A 26,177-nucleotide genomic window follows, 5' to 3' on the forward strand; every position below is an offset into this window, starting at 1 on the left:
CCACCGATATGGTGCCGTCGAGTGACCGGACACGAAGGATTTGCAAACGTCATATTAAGTTTATTAATGTAATTAGCCTGAATGCGATATTTCAGCCTCCTTGACTCAGACCATAATGTCCTGTGCTTTGAAATGCCGGTCTAGAACGTACCCGGATGAATACACGTGGGTTCTACTAATGTAAACATGGCTGATGGGCTGCCAGCTGACACTGGGGAGGAAAAGTAATGAAATGCTCTTCTGGCACGCGGCGGACATTTTCAGCGCTTAATCCAGCCGCCTGCTCCAAGACTTGAATTATTTCATCAGATCTTAAAATGTCCTGGAATGAGTCTGGAACGAGGAGTGCTTGTAGCTGTGATGGAGAAAGAACAGCTTCTCTCGGCATCCTCGCCTGGCGTGCGTCATGGGTGGTGCCGTTCGTAAAGTACACGATGAACGTACCTGGTACACGCCTAATAAACGGCTTTAACATTTTCCGGTTCATTGGCTGCAATTTAACCATTATTGGTTACGTCAAAAAAGTAAAAACCTTCGCACACAACACTCATAGGAACGGATTCATTAAGATTGGTGTTTCGTGCGTTGGTCTTAAAGGGGTTGTCCACTAGTCGGTCAACCCCTTTTCAATCAATGTAAAATAATTTATGTTTATAGCGCCACTTATTCCAAGGCACTTTTCATGTGAATCCGCTATATAACCCTCCGTGGTGGGCGCTGTTTCAGCCATAACGGCCTCTCTCCCAGGGTTCACATGACATTGCCACATGAGCCCTGCAGCCAATCAGCTGCCGCTTCACTCTCCCTTATCTTGGTTTTTGACACCTCATCTGAGAGCAGTAAAATGTAGAGACATTGATTCCAGTGATGTCAGTTACTGAGCTGCTTGCTGTAGTTTTGCTAAAGCAGATTATCACTAGAGGACTAGTAAACCTTCTGCCAGGTAGTCAAGCACATTCATGAGCTCTGTATATCCCCCAACCCCACTGTGCATAGGCAGAAAGCTGCCAATTGGTGTGTGTTTGGGGGGGGGGGGGGGGGGTGTTATATGGAATTTTGGATTCAGAGAACTGGTAGATCTGTAGCAGATAGTGATTTTTATCAAAACTGCAGAAAGCAGCCCAGTAAACGATGCATTTCTGGAATCCGGGTTTCTGCCTTCTTTTTATTATGCTGCTCTCAGATGGGGTAGCAAAAACTTGGTGACCGATTTACCTTTAATTACTCAAGAGCGGCTGAAAATTGAAATAATCTGTAAATTACAGAAGAGCTTGTTTTTGCTTGCACGAGAAAAGTCCTTTAAGTTTGCAGAGTCTAAAAATGACACAGTACTGATAAATATGCCTCAGTGTGTCAGTGCTTCTTGTCAAATAATCAGATTACAATTTTTATATTTTTAAATTTGGCACAAATAAATAAAATGATCCAATGCCGTAGTCGGCGTTGCCTTAACCTAGTATAAGTTATTATGCATGGCATGCATTATATTCAGCGTGCCCATGTGACTGGTCCTGATGGCACAGTACAGCTTGGTGGGGCAGGGTCAACAGGGATACGAATCCATGTTCTCCTTATGAACAGGCCTGTGTGCGCTCATTCAGAGGCCATTCCAGATCTGTTATCTTCCTTACAAACCATCCATGAAGAGTGATGATAATCCCTTTAGCCTTCCTTTTACATGGATTCCTTCCTTTGAATTGTAGCTGCTTATGCCGTGCAGTGTATTTGGCATCGTTTCAAAAGTGCCAGCGCTACAGAAGTTAATGGTTTTTTTTTATTGCATCTTTATCTAGTCTCCATCAGTCTTTTGATATTCTTTCGATGTAGAAGACACTGATTTTTTTTTTTTTTTTTAAGTATCTTTTAATTGTTGTTTATTAATTTTTTTTGACTATGAACAGGCTCTCAGGCACAGCAAATTGCAGCGAAGCATCGAAAGCCAATCGTCATGTCAGCCTAAAAATGATCCCTTGCTAATCAATGGCCGTACTTGTGCGTTGTAATTAGTTGGTGTCGGGTCACTGGGTGTGCGCTACATGAATGCAATGACTACTTTTGTCTCCTACTTAGGTTCTCCTGCGTTACCAAGTAGCATGGTGTACTTTGGAAGCTCTCAAGATGAAGAAGATGTTGAAGAGGATGATTCCGAATTTGAGGACCTAAAAATGACCACCACTAACACTTCATCCTCATGCCACTCTACACCTCGGAAAGGCAAAACGAAGAAGCATGTCACCAACGGGCATGGTTAGTAGCATGTTAAGCAGATGTTTATCGTGTTATATATGTGGTGCACATTTACAAGTTATGGTATCCCTGGCTGCAAATGATCATAAGGACACCATGAAAATACATGCTTATGTGAGACCAATACATTGTTGCTGCCTCCCTATTACATATTGGTTAGTGGTGCCCGTCCACATTCATGTTAAAACACAATATGCTATGTAGATCCAGCAATATTGACCTTGGACAGTTGTCCCCTACCCGTGTAAAAATTCTGGATGGCGGAGCCACATGTGTTAGTCACTTCACGGTCAAGTTCTTGCAGGATTAGTAGGAGTTCCTGATGGCGTGCCTGTTCAGTGTCTGCATCGGTTTGATAGGCTTTTGTGGTGTAACAGTCCGAATTAAGGGATCTGTCATTGCCAAAGCACACAGCAGATGTAAGTATGACGATTAGTCATTACAGCTGATCACTACAGGTATAAATGATAAATAGTAGCAAGAAAATATTTAGTCTCCAATAATACTCTATAAAAGGTCCGTTGTGAAGTTTTTGCCATGAAATGTAGGTAAAGTAAATCTCTAACCAAGTTTTTGCTATGCCATTTGACTTGCATGATGTAGGGGCACAGACCCTGATTCCAGCAGTGCTTGACTTACTGGGCTGCTTGCTGCAGTCTTGATAAAATCGCTGTTGTATCTGCTGCAGATCCAGCAGTTCTCTAATACTGAGCTCTGTCGTCTAGTGATAATCTCCTACTGATAAAACAGCAATTTTATCAAAACTGCACTCCTCAGCCCAGTAAGTGACACATCACTGGAATCAGGGTCCATGTCTCTAAATTGTGACGAATTCTCTTTAAAGAGGATCTGCCACACTATGATCTGCATACATCATGGAACAGATCGTGTAGCTCTGATTACTTTTTAAATCTATTCCTGAAATACTTTAATTCTTTCAGAGCGCTCCGCGTTTTCCGAGTCGTACTATACACCCCACGTGTATTCGGGCTGTAAACCATCTGCTCCCACCTAGCTTACAGGGAACCAGTCATCATACAGTTCTTCTGGGTCTCTTCCCAATTCCTCACCTGTCTGATGTCTATGATTGACAGGTCATTCTTATTATTAGTAACCTTCCTTCCTTGTCAGAGATCCAGTGTAAGCGCCATGATCCCCCGGGCAATGCATGCGCAGCAAGAAGACGATCAGTGTCTGATGCATATTCCGCCAGCCACTGACTGTCGTCTTCGCTCCTGCTGCTTGTTCCCGTGCCAATCATCCTAGTGAAGAAGACTTTAGGGTAAGTTCACACTGGGCGTTTTTTCAATGCAAATTTTCAGCTGCGTTTTACAGTATCAGATACATCTAGGAGGTTTCAGAAATCTCATGTTTTTTTTTATCATCTGTATTTTGTGCTTTGCATGTTTTTATTTTGCACAATAGAGCATATCATTTCTTTCATTTTTTTTTTAAGCGTTTTTCACCCATCGACATGAATGGGTGGTGAAAATTTCCAGCAAAAATGTAGGTATCTGGTTTTACTGTGTTTTTTTGTGCTAAAACTGGATTCTGTAGATTAAGACATTTTTTTTTTTGCACTAAACTTTATCAGCATGCACAAGAGACAAATCTAGTATTCCAAAACCGCTGCAACAAAACACAAGAAAAATCCCAAGCCAAAACTGCTTTTACTGCAGCTTCTTTCTTGCTTAGAGATCAGGTTTTGCAGCAGAAAAGAGAAAGCTGAAAAGAAACTTAACCTTAGTGTCTGGCTTGACCCCCTAATTATGCAGGTAGGCCGCTTGCACTAGATCCCACACTAGATCACTAACTGACCGGAGACAAGTGGTGGATGGGGAATAGGGAAAGAGGCCGCAGAGCTGTAGTAAGTGCATTGCCTCATTTCCCTAACAATTTAAAGGGACTCTGTCATTCTCTGTCCTCCGTAGTACATGTCTGCACAAGGCAATCTCACCTTGTGCAGGCATGTACTACGGAGGACAGAGAATGAACTTCAATCCAATATTGCAGCCAGCATGCAGCCAGCGGGTAAGGAAAGGGTGAATCAAAAACCCCAAAACCCCGCCCCTATGGCTGAAAATTGTTCCCTCCAAATTCAGGTGACAGAGTCCCTTTAACAATGATTTTTTTTAAAAACATAAACCCTGATTTCTAAAATAAAGCTGCTGATCTTTATAAAGATGGCATTAGTGTAGGGTATAAAAACCGGACGGGTTCCTTTTAATTGACTGGCTCCTCTCACTGCCATCCTCCCTGCCCCTGCTGTTGAAACCTTGCACATACTTTGTGGATGCTGCTGACTCCTTAGGAAAGTGACCGTCTTCCTGCAACACATTCCGGGTGTTCTTATTTCTAACATCTGCCACAAGAACCTATTTCAGCAAGGGTAACTGTCTGTACATTATATCTATGGAAGATTTGCCCAGACATCAGGAAGGTCTTGGCTGTCAGTCACAGTGCTGGCGTGGGAGGGAGGAGATGAAAATTGATGAACCACACCATTAACATTATTTCCATATTTCCTGGTAATAACCCCTTTTTATACGATAGAGGAAGTCTAGAAACCTTACAGGAAGCGCTGTGAGTGGTGTTTAATGAACCGGACACACTGGTGACATTATATGGGCATGTTTTCTTTGTAGTGACACATCAACTGTAATATTTCCTGAGAGGTGATAACATGAAATGTAATGTTTCTGGATATATTGTCTCTTGAATAATGGGCTTGGTCATTTCAGCTGCATCTTTGAGACTATGATGTTGACATTGAGTTAATCTGCACTATATGCTCCAGGACTTTGGAATCCATTATCAGTGAGAAAGAGCATCAACGCTTTTTAGCTTAATTTATTACCCTACTTCCCCCAGTTGTCATTTTTAAATCCAACCAAGCGCAGAGACTCTTTCCGATTCCTCTTTCCTTCTCCATTTCAGTCTTTCTTAGAAGCCAGTCGCTGATAGACGACCCAGTTTTAAGAGGACCTTTCACGTTTTTACTAGTTTGACAGATGTCATCTCACGGTGTTGTTTGCTCTGACTCGCTTCAGTATGCATAACTATTCACCACCCTAAAGTCGGTACTTTGTAGAGCCTCCTTTTGCAGCAATTATAGATGCAAGTTGCTTTGGATAACTCTCTGAGCTTTCCACATCTTGCCACTGGAATTTTTGCCCATTCCTGAAGGCAATACTTCTCCAGCTCCTTCAAGTTAGATAGTTTACAGCAATCTTCAAGTCTGAACATTGATTCTCAGTTGGATTAAGGTCTGGGCTTTGACTAGGCCACTCCAAAACATTTACACATTTCCCCTTAAACCACTCAAGTGTTGCTTTGGCAGTATACTTTGGGCCATTGTCTTGTTGGAAGGTGAACCTCTGCCTAGTCTCAAATCACTGACTGACAAATTTTAATCAAGAATACCCACTGTATTTCGTACCATCCATCTTCCCCTTCAACTCGGACCATTTTCCTTGTCCCTGCTGCCGAAAAACATCCCCACAGCATGATGATGCTACACCATGTTTCACTGTGGGCGTGGTGTTATTTGGGTGATGAGCTGTATTGGTTTGGCTCCAGGCATAGCGTTTACCTTGGTGGCGAAAAAGTTAAATTTCAGTCTCCTCTGACCACAGCACCTTCCTCCATACATTTAGGGAGTCTCCCACATGTCTTTTGGCAAACCTAAAACGAGCCTTACAATTTTTGTGTGTAAATAAAGGATTTTTTTCTTCGCACACTTCCATAAAGGCCACGTCTGTGGAGTGTATGGCTTATTGTGGTCGTATGGACAGATCGCCAGTCTCTGCTTGGGAACTCTGCAGCTTCTTCAGGGTTACCTTTTGGTCTCTGATCTGTATCTCTGACTAATGTCCTCCTCGCCTGGGCTGAGCGTTTTGGTGGGTGGCAATCTATCGGCAGGCTTGTTGTGGTACCATGTTATTTCCATTTGATGATAATAGATTTGATGATTATCTGATGGATCATCAGAGATAGGGACATTTTTTTTTTATAACCCAACCCTGACTTGTACTTCTCAACCACTTTGTCCCTCACTTGTTTGGAGGTCTCTTTAGTCTTCATGGTGGTGTTTGGTTAGTGGTGTCCTTTGCTTAATGGTGTTGCAGCGTCTGTGTCCTTTCCCAAATTGTGTGTATATACTAACAGACCATGTGACACAGATTTCACACATGTGGGCTTCCTTTCACTACGCATGTGACTTATGAAGGTAATTGCTTGCATCAGAAATTTTAAGGGCTTCATCGCAAAGGGGGTGAATACATATGCACATGCCAATTTTTAGTTATTTGGTCCCATAGATTTAACTCAACTCAGATTACAAAAATATTTAAACACCGGTTGTAATGTAACCAAATATGTAAAAGCAGTAGAGGTTAATACTTTTTGCAAGCCACTGTAACTCTACCCAGTAGCTGCAGACATCAGGGAGGAGAGGAGGGTGTGTTCTTTAATTCCCTGTATGACACTGCCTGCTTATGATTGGTCAACTTCTTGCAGGGGAAGAAGTACACACCCCCAGAGGCAAATCACTGGTAAAGCCTTGTTGAACTTAATGTACCTTATAGGCTAAACTTTACAAGTGAAGCAAATATGTCCGCTAAGGGAAGGAAAAGTAAAAAAATTGCTTTATTCAGCTTTGCAGCCACTGTTCAGTTTACTGTGCTCAAACTGGTGAAAGGTCCTCTTTGTGTAAAAAGAAAAAAAACTGTTCGACCTCCATATTCATCGTTACTCTAGTCATAGATCATATATTACTTTACCGTCCTACTCCTCTGAGGTTACTCCTGCATGCCATTCACAATTTCTTCTCACAATGTGCACTGACCATATTTATACACTTGACCATGACCACTGTATAGAACAATGTATGCCGTGATACACTGTTAAAAAGAATAAATAGCAATAGAAAATGTCTAACTTGCCTATGAGGGTGGATTAGAGTGACTGCTGTGAGAGGTGCTGTTACTGTTTTGTGGGAATGTGACTCAATTTACTTACTATGATGAGGTTTACTCAGAGCGGTCTGTCTGTGAAACTTTCTATGTCTAGAGCTCCTTCCTGCTGGCCCGTCAGACACAGGAGGACGTCCTCTAGACTCTGGCCTTGTACACACACTGCTGAGGTCTACAAACTTGCTTCTTCATAAAATTTGCAGTAAATATGGATGTGATATAGTACTCGACAGAATCTCCTCCTTAGATGTCCCCACCATTTTATTAACTGCATGCATTAACTTTACTGTGTGTTTGTACATGGATATGAAGTAAATATAAAAGTCTACAATTAGAATTCCAGGGATTTTTTTCATGAAAAAAAAATCATACCGAAAAGACGTTCAGAACTTTTTTTCATATTTAATGTCACCCATAATTTGTACAAATCCATTGAAAAATAAACTTGAATCTTTTCAGATAGAAAAAGAAAGCTACTATAATGTGGTTTTATTACTGAGAACACCCTCTTATAATTGGGGATGTGGTTGTGTTCAGAATTAGCCAATCGTGTTAAATAGTAGTCAGTACACAGCTGTACGCTAGCTTATATTTGGCACAACATTGACATTTTGTAGAACTCGATGTCCCTCAAAAGTTGATGAACAGACCAGAGGAAAATTAGTGCAGTAAGCTTACAGCAACATTAAATGAGCTGCAGGAATTTCTGGCAAGTACTGGTTGTGTACTTCATCTGTCTGGCCTTTAGGGTAGGATGGCAGGATGGTAGCCTTTTCTTACAAAGAAAAACATATAAGCCGGCTGTTATGCCAAAATGTAGATCAAGTCTGCCAAAAGCATGTGGCAAAACTTATTATGGTCTGTTGTGATCAAGGTTGAACTTTTTGGTATGACTTCCAAAAGGTATCCATCACCAAAAGAAATCTATACCTGCAGTGAAGTATGGTGGAGACAGCGTTATGGTTTGGGGCTGTTTTTTAGCAAGTGAAACTGGGGCTTTAGTCATGGTGGAAGGAAGTATGAATAGTTCCAAATATCAGTCAGTTTTGCTGAAGAGGAATATCGCTTTCTCAGCATAACCTTAAGCATGCCTCCAAATCAACAAAAGAATGGTTTTGTCAGAAGATCAAGGTTTTGAAATGGTCCAGACCTGAATACAATTGAAAATCTGTGGGAAACCTGAAGAAGGCTGTGCACACAGGAGATGTCCTCGCAATCTGACAGGTTTGAAGGGCTACGGTAAGAAAGAGTGGGCAAAGATCGCCAATCCTAGATGTGCCATGTTGATGGGCTCCTCCCCAAATGACTGAATGCTGTCAGGTATTCAAAGGGTACCTCAACAAAGTTAATATTAAGGATGTGCATATTTAGGCAACCACATTATTTTAATTATCTTTTTCCACCTGAAAAGATTTCGGGTTTTTTTTTTAGTTGACTTGTACAGATTATACGTGACCTTTAAGGTGGAAAAAGTAACAAAATGATTCTTCTTGGTATGTTTTTTTTTTTTTTAGGTATCTAGACTTTGTATATCCTCTGTGTGTATGTATATATGTAATAAATACACACATAATGTATTTAATGATTGTGTATTTCCTGCATATGTGTATGTACAGTATCTGTGTATATATGGGATTGGCTAATTGGCATGCACACTTTTAATGTAATCTTTAATTTTAATTTTTTTTCTATAAAAATGACATCTACTTACAGCTTCTCCTGTGTTATTCTCATTTCTTCGTAACTACTGCTGGATGGCTAGAAAAGGCTGGCTGTTTTCTCATACTTGTTCCCCCGTCATCTACTGAATGCTCCGTTTTGTTGGTCATACACTTATATGCGGTAATTGTAAATGTAAAAGCATCATGATGTACACAATATAAAGCATTCATGGGATACCAAACCTTTCAGATGCTGGGCAAATATTTATACACAATGTCGCTAAATTGGGCACACAGTCAATAGCCCTGTGCTCCAAAATGGCAGAGAGCGGGCATTGATTCTGAGTGCCGGCCTGTGCCAGGCAGCTTACTGCCAGCTGTGCTTCTTCCTCAGCAGAGATGTCTGGGGTAGTTTTTTATGTTCATCTTGTCTTTTAATCCCCCTGAGTCCCAGAACTAATTATGTGACGTAGTGATGGCTTTATGACAGTGATGGAGATGTATTTGTGCAGCTGTATGTGCATCACTTGCGATCTCCGTCTCCAGGTTTTTTTTCTCTCTGGATCTGCTTTGGCACCGGCTCCATGTATAAAATCTCATTAGTGTCTTGAAATGACTCCGCTCTTTGGCTGCATGCTGTTCAGCTGATCTCCTGCCTGTCTAGATTGTGCTGAAGTCTTCATTCCTTGTTTTGCTATGACCTCACTTGAGCTCTCCCCGTGTCACATTCCCACTTAACTGGATAGTCGGTGTGGGAGTAGAGCTGCTCTATGTAACGTCTTATTAGTGTGTACATTGTTATTTCGGGTGGTGTCATGTGAAAAGCCATGATCGCTCTTATTTTGTACAAATATTGGTACACTGAGATTTATAAAACATTTATTCTGTCAGACTTGCAATATGCCAGATCTTTGTTTTCCCCGATACCTGCTGTCAGTAAAGAGTTCCCTTCATTCTTATTACGGTACATTGTTTGCCAAAATTGGTGGGTATTATATAGAGATGGTGAAAATTGATTGACAAGACCCTCTTCAGTGGCCACATAAATAATGTTATTCTAATAATGTAGACTGCCGAACGGTAGCCCCGCAAACTGCCACTTACCTGACGGCATCCTCATTTAATTAACAGTGTTAAAGTGATGTCATCCTTGCTATGTGATGTCATGCCAGGCCGGCTAATTGCAAAAAGAGCCTAAAAAGAGCTGTGGATGCTGGCAAGAAGTCAGCCGATCACCCAGGGCTTACAACCCTCCGGCAACAGATTGACATGACCTCTGGACATCACATCTTCTCTAGTGTTGACATTAATTTATTGTGTTTGATGAGTTTCAAATATGCTTTAGCTTTTGTAACGTTTTTAAGACTACGGTGTCCATTGTTATCCTGCTAATAGGCAGGATTACTCTGCCTGCCTTCTATTGGTCCCAGGCTTGGACTGACCCACGAGAGAACAGGGAAATCCTCCAGTGGGCCCCTGTGCAACTGTGGCCATCACCCTCTTATATAAGCAGTACTTGGCACACTATATTTGAGTCACTATGTACAGACACAGGCAGCATCTTATTCACTGAACAATCTACCCAGTTCATTGTTATATACATTTGTGATAGAGGATATTGTCACATTTGCCTGTAGCTGAAAAGTGTGGCCCTGGAGTTGGTTACTGGTGGTCCCTTGGAACCCAAGTCCCACACAGATTTTGGGCCCCCTAGGTACAAAGCAGACGCATGAAGGCTATAGGACTGAATAACTAAATGTTGGGTTGTGCATCTTCCTTTTAGCAATGTATTCAAGGTCTTCCTACATGGATCAGGTTGTTGTTTTTTGCAGCTTTTACAATCTTTGCTCGGTTTGACTTTGGGGTGAAAATTGTAAAGAGCTACAGCTCAGACTCTAAAGGCCTGATTTGGCAGGTTAAATGTTCATGTTCATCATTAAAATTTGCAAAAGTTGCATTTGAGCAAACTACCAGATTTCTGGAATAATTTCCTTTTAGGCTAGGGCTGCTCTGCGATTTTGGCCTTGAGCCGTTGTGATCAAAGTTTGCTTGGTGTCGCTACTACATCATGGTGAAATAGAAATGAATGGGGATCACATTTTTACACCTACACAATTGTGAAAAGCCAGTCTTTAATAATCATATTCAGTAGGATTTTTTGTGACATGCTTCTATAGCAGTGAGAGAACTTCTTTCTCACAATGGTTGTCACAGTCACAGTGGCCGTGTAGCCCAAGACTTAGACAAGGCCAGAGAGTACAGTAGATGTTTGTCGATAACACCCTGCTTCACAATTGGGCAAAACCCAAATTCTTCACATCCTCACAAACACCTTACACCAACTGTCAATTGTGGTGGAGGGTTGATAATTTGGGCTTTCTTTGCAGCCACAAAACCTGGGCACCTTGCAGTCATTGAGTCAACCATGAACACTAGTGTACCAAAGTGTTCTAGAGTTAAATGTGAGGCCATCTTTCCAAAAGTTAAAGCTGGGCTGAAACTGGGTCATACAATGATCCCAAGCATATCAGCAAATCCACATCAGAATGGCTGAAAAATGCAGACCTGAACCCAATAGAAATAAATTAATTCCTAATAGACCTCAACAAATTTATGCAACACTGTTAAGAGGAGTGGGCCAAAATTACTCCAGAATGTTGACAGACTGTTACTTTATTTTTCACACTTTTTAGGCAATTTGGCCTAGTTTGTGTTAAATTACCCCTTGCATTATTTATTATGTGTTGGTGTTCACCTGAGGTTGTCTTTACTTTATGAATTTCTACGAACCAGATGTTTCTTTTGTCTCGAGTCTTAAAACCGTAGAGGTCAGAGGGTGTATTTAGTGCTTCTCATGACTGTGTATACACTGCTTATTTGTGGGCGTAGTTTGATTTTTAACAGTGGTATAACTTGAAACTCATGGGCCCTGATGCAAAAGCTCCAACGGGGCCCCCACATATTTCAAAGCTTTAATAGCAAGTCTTCTTCTAAAGTCCAAAGGGACTTTAAGGGCCCCCTGAGCTCCAGGGCCCGGGTTTGACTGCAACCCCTGCACCTGTTCTAGTTACACCCCTGACTTTTAATACCATCTTAAAACCTACCGTATTTTTTATATCCTGCACATAGTAACCTAACGGCAGTGTGAATTCCTTTGCTGCTATTGTTAATAGTGTACTAATAATACTTATGGTAGTTATCGTGGTACTTTAGATCTCAATATAACAAGAGCTTTTCATCACAAGTCTTTGAAGCTGGATTTTGTGCTCACCCTTTTGCCAATAGCTTCCCGTTTATTAATTTTCCCCTATTCCTCACCTCCACATCAGACCACTGGCGCTTTCACTTACAACCCTGTTCTTCCTAACATAAGCATATAAAACTCTTGGCCACAAAACCAAAGAAACAACATTTTATCTAATACTACAATTAACATCGAGAAATGGCCACATCCTCCTTCTCCCCCACCTCCTCACTCTCCTGAGTCTATCTGTAATCTGTCTGGCTCTAGCTGGAGCTTCTGCCTTTGCACCTTCTGTAATATTACAACCTTTCCATTCTATCTACTATATAATTGTCTATGGGTCACTTCCGTCTGTCCTTCTGTCTTTCTGTCACGGTTATTCATTCGCTGATTGGTCTCGCCAGCTGCCTGTCATGGCTGCCGCGACCAATCAGCGACGGGCACAGTCCGGAAGAAAATGGCTGCTCCTTACTCCCCGCAGTCAGTGATTGTCGCCCGCATACTCCCCTCCGGTCACCGCTAACACAGGGTTAATGCCGGCGGTAACGGACCGCGTTATGCTGCGGGTAACGCACTCCGTTACCGCCGCTATTAACCCTGTGTGTCCCCAACTTTTTACTATTGACGCTGCCTATGCAGCATCAATAGTAAAAGATGTAATGTTAAAAATAATAAAAAATAAAAAAAACCTGCTATACTCACCCTCCGTAGCAGCTCGCGCCGGCCGCCATCTTCCGTTGCAGGTTCCGGTGGCAGAAGGACCTGCCATGACGTCACAGTCATGTGACCGCGACGTCATCACAGGCCCTGCGCAACAAGGACCTGCCATGACGTCACGGTCATGTGACCACGACGTCATCACAGGTCCTGCGCTATTACCAACCCTGGGACCGGAAGCTGCCGTGGACTACAAGGGCTCCCTCAGAAAGGTGAGTATATGTTTATTTTTTATTTTTTCACCTGTGACACACCTGGCTGGGCAATATACTACGTAGCTGGGCAATATACTACGTGACTGGCCAATATACTATGTAACTGGGCAATATACTACGTGGCTGGGCAATATACTACGTGGCTGGGCAATATACTACGTGGCTGGGCAATATACTACGTCGCTGGGCAATATACTACGTGGCTGGGCAATATACTACGTGGCTGGGCAATATACTACGTGGCTGGGCAATATACTACGTGGCTGGGCAATATACTACGTGGGCTGTGCAATATACTACGTGGACGTGCATATTCTAGAATACCACCATCTAGTCTACTATATAAAGCTGAATGTGTGTATGTGTGTATGTGTGTATGTCCGGGATTGGCATCTGCACCGTCGGAGCTACAGCCACAAAATTTTGCACAGTCACACGTCTGGACCCCGAGAGCGTCATAGGCTATATTGTGAAGCGAAATTTTAACCCCGCGCGTTCCAATTCACCAAACAATTTTGCCCCTATCTACATAATGGGGAAAAAAGTGAAAGGAAAAGTGTTGGAAGCGTCGCAGCTACAGCAACAAAATTTTGCACAGTCACACGTCTGGACCCTGAGAGCGTCATAGGCTACGTTGTGAGGTGAAATTTTATCCCCGCGCTTTCCAATTCACCAAACAATTTTGCCCCTATCTACATAATGGGGAAAAAAGTGAAAGGAAAAGTGTTGGAGGCGTCGCAGCTACAGCCACAAAATTTTGCACAGTCACATGTCTGGACCCTGAGAATGTCATAAGCTATGTTGTGAGGTGAAATTTTAACTCCGTGCTTTCCAATTCACCAAACTATTTTTCCCCTATCTACATAATGGGGAAAAGTGAAAGGAAAAGTGTTGGAGGCGAATTGACAGCTGCCAGATGTGAACAAGGGGGACTTAAAGAATGAGAGCGATGGCGCAAAAGAGTATATACCGATCAGTTGCTAAGGTGGGGCCCCGACATGAGACACTCACCACACATGGGGATATGAACACACACACAAAATGTGCCACACACTACCACGTGCTTGAACACATATACCACCCTCAGCACACATTTCACCACACATACACCAACCTCGCCACATAAAAGTCGAAACACAAAAGTCGCCACTCAAAACTCGCCACGCGCACAACTCGCCACATGCAAAAACTAGGCTCACGCAAAACTCGCCACAAGTGCAAAACCCACCTCATGGAAAACTCGCCACACGCAAAACTTGCACACGCGGAAAAATTGCCATATGCACAAAATTTGCAACACATGCAAAAGTTGCCTCACACAAAACTTGCACATACTCAAAAGGCACCAGACATAAAACTCACCACGCACAAAACTCGCCATGCGCAAAACTTGCTGCACACAACTTGCTACACTAACCTGTTACATGCAACTCGACACACAAAAAGTTGCTACACGCATGTTGACACACAACTCATCTCACAAAAGTCGCTACATGCATGTCGCCACACACAACTCAACACACACAACTTGACAAACGAAACTCGCCCTAAAACACACACAAGTCTGGTCTTATCCTTGAAAAATAAAAATCTGATTAATAAGCAGACAAACTACAACAAATGTACCATATAGGAAATACGGCAGCTGTCAGTCACATGACCTGTCTATTATGTGTATGTGTGAGCTAATATATACTGCCTGGGGGAGGGCTTCCTGTTGGCTGGGGATTTATCAGGCTGCCAATTTATCTTACAAATACTGAGGTAAAAAGACTGAGCAAATAACGTGTTAACGAGGTCTAATACAGGAGATCACACAGGTATATACTATATACAGGGGAGATGACACACAGATATATACTATATACAGGAGAGATAAAACACAGGTATATACTATATAGAGGAGGAGATGACATACAGGTATATACTAAATGCAGGAGGAGATGACACACAGGTATATACTATATACAGGAGCAGATTACCTACAGGTATATACTATATACAGGAGGAGATGACATACAGGTATATACTATATATAGGAGGAGATGACATACAGGTATATACTATATATAGGAGATGACATACAGGTATATATTATATACAGGGGAGATGACACACAGCTGGTATATACTATATACAGGGGAGATGACATACAGGTATATACTATATACAGGAGATGACATACAGGTGTATACTATATGTAAGGGAGATTACAAACATGTATATACGGAGGTGAAAATGAGAGGTGTGAGGTGAAAATGAAAAGGTGTGAGTGCAAAATGAGAGGAGTGAGGGAAAATAGTGTAGTGATAGGAAAATGACAGATGTGAGGTCGAAATGACAAGTGTTAGGGGGGAATGAGAGGAGTGAGGGAGAAAATGAGAGGTGTGAGGGAGAAAATGAGAGATGTGAGGGGAAAAATGAGAGGCGTGATGGGAAAATAAGAGAAGTGACGTGCTATAACTAACCACAGATATTTACTTTGCCCAGGCAACGCCGGGCTCTTCAGCTAGTTATAATATAATTGCAGACAGTGGCTAACCCTGCTCTTCATGGTCTGGTCTCCTTGTGGAGAGTGATAAGTCAAGTCAGGCATGTCAGAGCGAGGAGACTTACAAGCCATTCATGCTCTTCTGGGAAATTTAAATATGAAAATTGTGAGGAAGAGAACTAGAACTCTAGCACTACTTATTGGAAGCAGCAATCCTAAGGCTATGTGCACACGTTCAGGATTTCTTGCAGAAAATTCCTGAGAATTCCAGACATTTTCTGCAAGAAATCCGCAAGAAAACCGCATGCGTTTTTGCCGCGGTTTTGACGCGTTTTTTTCCGGACACTTCCCAATGCATTTTGGAGTGGGAAATCCGCAAAAAAAAAAAAAAACGGAAAATGAACATGCTGCGTTTTTTGTCGCGATGCGTTTTTTTCGCGGAAAAAATTGCATCATGTGCACAAAACATGCGGAATTCATTCTAAATGATGGGATGCTTATTGTATAAGCGTTTTTATTGGGAAAAACCGTGAAAAAAACGCATCGTGTGCACACAGCCTAAAAGTCAATTAAAGAGTCGATATTTACTTTTGGGATCGCTGCTTCCAATGCGTGGCACTAGTTTTAGTCCTCTTCCTCTCTTGAAGAGACAATTTGTATACACAACCGTCTCAAAGACGTGCAGAAAATCCAGCAGGCTGACAAACTGGGCACACTTCAGTTCACTCCTCTCATATATTTCAAATTAGTATTCCTTTTAAGAGGGTGTAGCCACATCTATATCTGGCATACAGTGACTGTCAAATATGTGGCATCTTTAGAAATGCTCATAAAACCTAAAGCAGGCATTACACATTAGATAACTGCTGGCTGAACTATTTTTGGCTGACAACCTATCTCTCCCCCATATGTGAGAATGTTATCGGCATTCCTGTGTTCTCTATGAAAGAGCCACTGCCAAAATCATCTGGCAGCGACTTTTGCCTCCCTGACTAACAAAATACACGATTGACTTCCAACCGCTTAATCCTTATGTTCCCCAACAGATTACAAGTGGGAAATCCCCAGAAACATTAAAAGGTTGCCTGATCTCGCCAAATTGGCGAGTTTGGCCGACACTTATTTAAAGCTAATACACCCCTATCAGGCATGGACTGGCACACAGGAGAAACTTTCGATGGGCCACCACCATCTTATATGAGCAGTGCAGATACAGGCAGCATCTTATTCATTTAACAATCTATCCAGTTCATTATTATATGAATTTGTGATTGACGATAATGTAACATCTGCACGCAGCTGAGAAGTGGGGCCCTGGAGTTGGTTACTGGTGGGCTTTTGGCACACCTGTCTGACACTGAGCACTATAATGTGATAAATATGGATACTGTTCTAAATATTTCTTTTATACCCCTAAGTAGAACTTCTGAAGAAGGTGCCATGTTCTCACCCACTGCCGTTTTATCTTTGGGATGCAAATACCGTATTTGAGTATGGAAATGTCTTTAGAGCCTGATGCAGAGCTGTGCACGTGGAGCTTGGCCAGAGGCACACTGTCCATGAGTCTTCATACACTGATGTATTATGGCCGTGTTTCCCAATCTCCTAGAATCATAGAATGTTAGAGTTGGAAGGGTCCTCCAGGGTCATCGTGTCCAATCCCCTTCTCAATGCAGGATTCACTAAATCATCCTCACAGCCCCCAATACATCATGTTTTCAGGATTTCATTAGTATTGCACAGGTGTGAGAACCTGTGGCAACTTTTGATGCCTTGATAATAAATCCATCATCTGTGGAATACTAAAGAAATCCTGAAAACGTCATGTCCTGAGGGACCATGAGGGCTGAAGTTTGGGAAACACTTTGAGGAGTCAATGTGGAGGTACAGTAAATCCTCATAGAGGTCAATGGGCTCCACATTACAACTCCACGTGGTTGTATCACAGTAATATTGTAGTGTTCTAGAGCTCATTTAGGCTCCCTAAAAATTTTTTTATTAAACATTTTTAACCTTATCTTCTCCATATATGTTAGCTCCTGAAATTTAATGTATTAGGTCACCTTAAGACATTTCTATACTACCTACAAGTGCATATTGTGTATTACGTTAGCTGGGACCTGATGCAAAGCCTCTGGAAAACAATATATGGCAGCTATGTTTTAGTAACTGTCCTACAATTCAAGAAAAATTCTAGTTTTCTGCGTTTTAACCTTTTTTCCTATTTTTCTTACTTTGCAGTTTTTAACGGGTCTTGCAAATCATCGAAGGACAAAGAAACTTCTCATAGACACAAAAGCAAAGAGGCCACACCAGGGAAAGAAAAGAACCGCTATCACAAAGCTGAAAGACGGAGAGAGTCTGCCGCTGCTAATCACCAACCTGCTTCTAACACGGGCTCACATGCCAAAGGGCTCGCTGCTAACAACCACCACAGTCATCTAAGATCGGCTCAGGATTTAAGGAAACAGGTAAACCTTATGCTTGCCTGCTTAAAGGAATAACGTGCCCATGTAGGAGTGAAGGTACAAAGCTGCAGACATGGAGGCACCTCCAACCATGGTAATGTATGTAGAAAATCTCGAGAGTATGTGTTACCCGTGATATTCTAAGCCTGGCTCCCAGATTCTTCTGAGTGCTGCAAGATAGGGAAATTCTGCACTCCAAAGCAACGAACTAAAGATAGCTGATGGCAAAGTGCTGGGACAAATCAGGTCCTCGTGAAACTAGAAGATCAGTAAATGTCAACATGTTTGCGCAAACCGCAAATCTGTTATATTAGCCTGATCATGGCATGCTAGCCTGCACCTGCCAGGACATTTCCCTACTTTCAGCACACTTATTAGCATCATGTTGTCTTCTCACTCTTAACCCATTTACACAGAGTTGGCTATGGCCTCAGGCCTTATTCACACTTCCGTTTTTGGTGTATAATGTTCAGTTTTGAGCAATATTTTTATCAGTAATTGTATGCAAAAAACCAGGACTGTCTTTCACGACTGTTGCTGGGTGTCCTGGGACCAGGGGCTTCTTCCCTAGCTCGCCTTGCTCCCCGGATTACTTCTGAAGGTGAAGATGCCGGGGCCACATACCGTGCCTTAGCTCATGAATCCGCCCTCAGTTTGTACCCTTCTCCCACCCAGGGAAGAGCGGGGTAGTAGTGTATTGTATTACACCAACTAGACTAACAAGGTAATAAGAACAGGTGAAATAAAAAATACCAAACATACAGAATACAGATAACTGAGGAATGCATCGGGGAGTGGAGGATGGGGTAAAACCAAAGTAGGAGAAGAAAGGGAATTATCATACACTCAAAACTTAGCAACAGTTACAGATAAGATCGCATTCTCTTTTCGGCTTCTGAATTCTACATACAATGGCATGTAAACGTTTGGGCACTCCTGGTCAAAATTACTGTTATTGTTCTGGGTAGTCAGAAGAAACCAGCACAAGATGGCACCGCGGTAAAAGATGAAGCCACCGGAAAGTTAGTATATGATCGGGGGCTTAAATTTTAACCCCTGAGTGACTAGAGGAATTTTTGGTTTTGCATTTTCATTTTTTGCTCCCCAGAACGAGGCTCTCATAGAGATGTATTGAAAAGTGACCTCTGGCGTACTGAATGAAAAACTTCAGCGACAGACAGGTGCGGCACTGGAAAAGGATGAAGGGCAATATTTAAAGCACCACTCCAGCAGTGCAATAAAAATATACTGAAGTGGTGCTTTAAAGGGAACCTGTCACCCCGTTTTTTCAGATTGAGCTATAAATACTGTTAAATAGGGCCTGCGCTGTGCGTTACTATAGTGTATGTAGTGTACCCTGATTCCCCATGTATGCTGAGAAATACATTACCAAAGTCGCCGTTTTCGCCTGTCAATCAGGCTGGTCAGGTCGGGAGGGCGTGTTCACAGCGCTCTTTTCTTCCCCAGCTTTCCGTTGGTGGCATAGTGGTGTGCGCATGTCCAATTTCCGAATTCCCTGCGCCCACGTGAAGACACAGCGCGCGATCTGCGCTGTCATCCCTTTCATCGGTGGGGGCGGCCATCTTCCTGGGGCCGCGCGTGCGCAGATGGAGTGCTCTGCTGCACGGGGCTTCAGGAAAATGGCCGCGGGATGCCGCGTGTGCGCAGAAGAGATCGCGGCGGCCATTTTCCCAAAGCCGAAAATGCTACAAATAAAAACGTCAACTCTTCCCGCAAAAAACAAGACCTCACATGACTCTGTGGACCAAAATATGGAAAAATTATAGCTCTCAAAATGTGGTAATGCATGGAAATGTTACTTCTTAATTATTTTACATGACATATCTCTGTCATTTAACCCCTTCAAGACCCAGCCTATTTTGACCTTAAAGACCTTGCCGTTTTTTGCAATTCTGACCAGTGTCCCTTTATGAGGTAATAACTCAGGAACGCTTCAACGGATCCTAGCGGTTCTGAGATTGTTTTTTCGTGACATATTGGGCTTCATGTTAGTGGTAAATTTAGGTCAATAAATTCTGCATTTATTTGTGATAAACACGGAAATTTGGCGAAAATTTTGAAAATTTCGCAATTTTCACATTTTTAATTTTTATTCTGTTAAACCAGAGAGATATGTGACACAAAATAGTTAATAAATAACATTTCCCATATGTTTACTTTACATCAGCACAATTTTGGAAACAAAATTTTTTTTTGTTAGGAAGTTATAAGGGTTAAAATTCGACGAGCGATTTCTCATTTTTACAACGAAATTTACAAAACCATTTTTTTTAGGGACCACCTCACATTTGAAGTCAGTTTGAGGGGTCTATATGGCTGAAAATACCCAAAAGTGACACCATTCTAAAAACTGCACCCCTCAAGTTACTCAAAACCACATTCAAGAAGTTTATTAACCCTTCAGGTGCTTCACAGCAGCAGAAGCAACATGGAAGGAAAAAATGAACATTTAACTTTTTAGTCACAAAAATTTATCTTTTAGCAACAATTTTTTTATTTTCCCAATGGTAAAAGGAGAAACTGAACCACGAAAGTTGTTGTCCAATTTGTCCTGAGTTCGCTGATACCTCATATGTGGGGGTAAACCACTGTTTTGGCGCACGGCAGGGCTTGGAAGGGAAGGAGCGCCATTTGACTTTTTGAATGAAAAATTATTTCCATCGTTAGCGGACACCATGTCGCGTTTGGATAGCTCCTGTGTGCCTAAACATTGGCGCTCCCCCACAAGTGACCCCATTTTGGAAACTAGACCCCCCAAGGAACTAATTTAGATGCCTAGTGAGCACTTTAAACCCTCAGGTGCTTCACAAATTGATCTGTAAAAATGAAAAAGTACTTTTTTTTCACAAAAAAATTCTTTTCGCCTCAATTTTTTCATTTTCACATGGGCAGTAGGATAAAATGGATCATAAAATTTGTTGGGCAATTTCTCTCGAGTACGCCGATACCTCATATGTGGGGGTAAACCACTGTTTGGGCACTCGGCAGGGCTCGGAAGAGAAGGCGCGCCATTTGACTTTTTGAATGGAAAATTAGCTCCAATTGTTAGCGGACACCATGTCGCGTTTGGAGAGCCCCTGTGTGCCTAAACATTGGAGCTCCCGCACAAGTGACCCCATTTTGGAAACTAGACCCCCCAAGGAACTTATCTAGATGCATATTGAGCACTTTAAACCCCCAGGTGCTTCACAGAAGTTTATAACGCAGAGCCATGAAAATAAAAAATAATTTTTCTTTCCTCAAAAATGATTTTTTAGCCTGGAATTTCCTATTTTGCCAAGGATAATAGGAGAAATTGGACCCCAAATATTGTTGTCCAGTTTGTCCTGAGTACGCTGATACCCCATATGTGGGGGTAAACCACTGTTTGGGCGCCCGGCAGGGCTCGGAAGGGATGGCACGCCATTTGGCTTTTTAAATGGAAAATTAGCTCCAATCATTAGCAGACACCATGTCACGTTTGGAGAGCCCCTGTGTGCCTAAACATTGGAGATCCCCCAGAAATGACACCATTTTAGAAACTAGACCCCCAAAGGAACTAATCTAGATGTGTGGTGAGGACTTTGAACCCCCAAGTGCTTCACAGAAGTTTATAACGCAGAGCCATGAAAATAAAAAAAAAAAATTATTTTCTCAAAAATGATCTTTTAGCCTGCAATTTTTTATTTTCCCAAGGGTAACAGGAGAAATTTGACCCCAAAAGTTGTTGTCCAGTTTCTCCTGAGTACGCTGATACCCCATATGTGGGGGTAAATCACTGTTTGGGCACATGCCGGGGCTCGGAAGTGAAGTAGTGACGTTTTGAAATGCAGACTTTGATGGAATGCTCTGTGGGCGTCACGTTGCGTTTGCAGAGCCCCTGATGTGGCTTAACAGTAGAAACCCCCCACAAGTGACCCCATTTTGGAAACTAGACCCCCAAAGGAACTTATCTAGATGTGTGGTGAGCACTTTGAACCCCCAAGTGCTTCATAGAAGTTTATAATGCAGAGCCGTGAAAATAATAAATACGTTTTCTTTCCTCAAAAATAATTATTTAGCCCAGAATTTTTTAATTTTCCCAAGGGTAACAGGAGAAATTTGACCCCAATATTTGTTGTCCAGTTTCTCCTGAGTACGGTGATACCCCATATGTGGGGGTAAACTACTGTTTGGGCACATGCCGGGGCTTGGAATTGAAGTAGTGACGTTTTGAAATGGAGACTTTGATGGAATGCTCTGCGGGCGTCACGTTGCGTTTGCAGAGCCCCTGATGTGCCTAAACAGTAGAAACCCCCCACAAGTGACCCCATTTTGGAAACTAGACCCTGAAAGGAACTTATCTAGATGTGTGGTGAGCACTTTGAACCCCCAAGTGCTTCATAGAAGTTTATAATGCAGAGCCGTGAAAATAATAAATACGTTTTCTTTCCTCAAAAATAATTATTTAGCCCAGAATTTTTTATTTTCCCAAGGGTTACAGGAGAAATTGGACCCCAAAAGTTGTTGTCCAGTTTCTCCTGAGTACGCTGATACCCCATATGTGGGGGTAAACCACTGTTTGGGCACACGTCGGGGCTCAGAAGGGAAGTAGTGACTTTTGAAATGCAGACTTTGATGGAATGGTCTGCGGGTGTCACGTTGCGTTTGCAGAGCCCCTGGTGTGCCTAAACAGTAGAAACCCCCCACAAGTGACCCCATTTTAGAAACTAGACCCCCCAAGGAACTTATCTAGATATGTGGTGAGCACTTTGAACCCCCAAGTGCTTCACAGACGTTTACAACGCAGAGCCGTGAAAATAAAAAATCATTTTTCTTTCCTCAAAAATTATGTTTTAGCAAGCATTTTTTTAGATTCACAAGGGTAACAGGAGAAATTGGACCCCAGTAATTGTTGCGCAGTTTGTCCTGAGTATGCTGGTACCCCATATGTGGGGGTAAACCACTGTTTGGGCACACGTCGGGGCTCGGAAGTGAGGGAGCACCATTTGACTTTTTGAATACGAGATTGGCTGGAATCAATGGTGGCGCCATGTTGCGTTTGGAGACCCCTGATGTGCCTAAACAGTGGTAACCCCTCAATTCTAACTCCAACCCTAACCCCAACACACCCCTAACCACAACACTAACCCCAACACACCCCTAACCCTAACCACAACCCTAATTCCAACCCTAACCCTAAGGCTATGTGCCCACGTTGCGGATTCGTGTGAGATATTTCCGCACCATTTTTGAAAAATCTGCGGGTAAAAGGCACTGTGTTTTACCTGCGGATTTTCCGCGGATTTCCAGTGTTTTTTGTGCGGATTTCACCTGCGGATTCCTATTGAGGAACAGGTGTAAAACGCTGCGGAATCCGCACAAAGAATTGACATGCTGCGGAAAATACAACGCAGCGTTCCCGCGCGGTATTTTCCGCACCATGGGCACAGCGGATTTGGTTTTTCATATGTTTACATGGTACTGTAAACCTGATGGAACACTGCTGCGAATCCGCAGCCAAATCCGCACCGTGTGCACATAGCCTAATTCTAAAGGTATGTGCACACGCTGCGGAAAACGCTGCGGATCCGCAGCAGTTTCCCATGAGTGTACAGTTCAATGTAAACCTATGGGAAACAAAAATTGCTGTACACATGCTGCGGAAAAACTGCACGGAAACGCAGCGGTTTACATTCCGCAGCATGTCACTTCTTTGTGCGGATTCCGCAGCGGTTTTACAACTGCTCAAATAGAAAATCGCAATTGTAAAACCGCAGTGAAATGCGCATAAAAACGCGGTAAATCCGCCATAAATCCGCAGCGGTTTAGCACTGCGGATTTATCAAATCCGCAGCGGAAAAATCCGCAGAGGACCAGAATACGTGTGCACATTCCTAACCCTAACCCTAACCCTACCCCTAACCCTACCCCTAGCCCTACCCCTAGCCCTACCCCTACCCTTAACCCTACCCCTAACCCTACCCCTAACCCTAACCCTACCCCTAACCCTAACCCTACCCCTAACCCTATTCTAACATTAGTGGAAAAAAAAAAAATTCTTTATTTTTTTATTGTCCCTACCTATGGGGGTGACAAAGGGGGGGGGGGTCATTTATTATTTTTTTTATTTTGATCACTGAGATAGATTATATCTCAGTGATCAAAATGCACTTTGGAACGAATCTGCCGGCCGGCAGATTCGGCGGGCGCACTGCGCATGCGCCCATTTTGGAAGATGGCGGCGCCCGGGAGAAGACGGACGGGACCACGGCTGGATCGGTAAGTATGATAGGGTGGGGGGGACCACGGGGGGGGAATCGGAGCGCGGGAGGGGTGGAACGGAGCGCGGGGGGCGTGGAACGGAGCACGGGGGGGCTGGAATGGAGCACGGGGGGGTGGAACGGAGCACGGGGGGGTGGATCGGAGTGCAGGGGGGGTGATTGGAGCACGGGGGGGTGATTGGAGCACGGAGGGAGCGGACACGAGCACGGGGGGGAGCGGAGCAGTGTACCGGCCAGATCGGGGGGGTGGGGGGGCGATCGGAGGGGTGGGGTGGGGGCACACTAGTATTTCCAGCCATGGCCGATGATATTTCAGCATCGGCCATGGCTGGATTGTAATATTTCACCCGTTATAATGGGTGAAATATTACAAATCGCTCTGATTGGCAGTTTCACTTTCAACAGCCAATCAGAGCGATCGTAGCCACGAGGGGGTGAAGCCACCCCCCCTGGGCTAAACTACCACTCCCCCTGTCCCTGCAGATCGGGTGAAATGGGAGTTAACCCTTTCACCCGATCTGCAGGGACGCGATCTTTCCATGACGCCGCATAGGCGTCATGGGTCGGAATGGCACCGACTTTCATGACGCCTACGTGGCGTCATGGGTCGGGAAGGGGTTAAGGGCATAAAAATTCAAATTTGGAAAATTGCAAAATTTTCAAAATTTTCCCCAAATTTCCATTTTTTTACCGAATAAACGCAGGTAATATCGAATAAATTTTACCACTATCATGAAGTACAATATGTCACGAGAAAACAATGTCAGAATCACTGGGATCCGTTGAAGCGTTCCAGAGTTATAACCTCATAAAGGGACAGTGGTCAGAATTGTAAAAATTGGCCCGGTCATTAACGTGCAAACCACCCTTGGGGGTGAAAGGGTTAAAGGGGTTGTCCATCTTTTTTGGATTTTATTTTTTTTTTATTTAAATATTTGGGTGGGACTAAAAATAATTCTTTGCTTGCCTTCTATATCATTTTGTGTTGTAGTGTGTTATTACTGGCCGTAGATTGACTTAAAGGGAAGCTGTTATTGGATTCATGCTGCCAGAACCACAGGCAGCATGAATCGGAGCCTGACGTGATTACAGCATTACAGGAAACAACTAGTTTGAAAAAGCCACCCAGAGACTATAGAGAGACCTGACCTATATCATGTAAAAGCCAAAAAGTGCCAACTGAAACTGAAATGGAAAAATCTTTTAGGCTAAGTACACTTTTTTTTTTTTAAGTACACATTTGTTCGGCAGCCCTGTGTAAGGCTGCGTACTTTTTCCCTTCATATCCACACAGCTGCACATGCGTCCTGCGTACCTATCTTTAACATTGGGTACGCAGGGACATGCATGTATCTGCGGATGTGCCTGCGTGCGTCAATTTGACGTGCTGCCGAACACAACATGTTGCGTTCCCATTTGGTCGGCAGGCACGTCAAAATGCTGCATGCGGACGCATTCGCAGACAAACGCATATCCCTGCGTACCCAATGTTAAAGATAGGTACGCAGGACGCATGCGCAGCTGTGCAGATATGAAGGGAAAAAGTACGCAGCCCCACGCAGGGCTGCCGAATGCAAATGTGTACTTAGCCTTAGCCCCATATCTGATGAGAAATTTTGCGAGAAATCTGTAACTTTTTAAATTCTCCCTGATTTCTGGATTTGCCTGTAATTTTCTTAAATTTCCTGAAGCAATTCACAAACCTTAATGGAAGGTGACACGTGGCGGAAATATGGTTTACCGCAGGTTTCTGCTGCAGATTCTTTGACAAAGAAGGAAACTCTACCTTGGTTGGATGTGTGTAAACTCCGCCGCGTTCTTCGGTACCTACATTAGGCAGTCACTGCTCGTATTTGGGACATGAGTGACATGAGGAGGCCCCCATGGTATTCGAGCAT

At 43.1% G+C, this 26,177-nt stretch overlaps 1 protein-coding gene across 1 annotated transcript in view; it reads left to right on the forward strand.

Moving 5' to 3' along the window:
* The window catches only part of JARID2 (jumonji and AT-rich interaction domain containing 2), a 187,693-nt gene that overhangs the window by 122,391 nt on the left and 39,125 nt on the right, over positions 1-26,177 (forward strand). The window contains exons 5-6 of the mRNA XM_069730820.1: positions 2,071-2,247; positions 17,790-18,019. Of these exons, the coding sequence (XP_069586921.1) occupies positions 2,071-2,247; positions 17,790-18,019 (407 nt within the window). The remainder of the gene's footprint in view (positions 1-2,070; positions 2,248-17,789; positions 18,020-26,177) is intronic.

The sequence above is a fragment of the Ranitomeya imitator genome, chromosome 6, assembly GCF_032444005.1.
Source record: "Ranitomeya imitator isolate aRanImi1 chromosome 6, aRanImi1.pri, whole genome shotgun sequence".
NCBI lineage: Eukaryota > Metazoa > Chordata > Amphibia > Anura > Dendrobatidae > Ranitomeya > Ranitomeya imitator.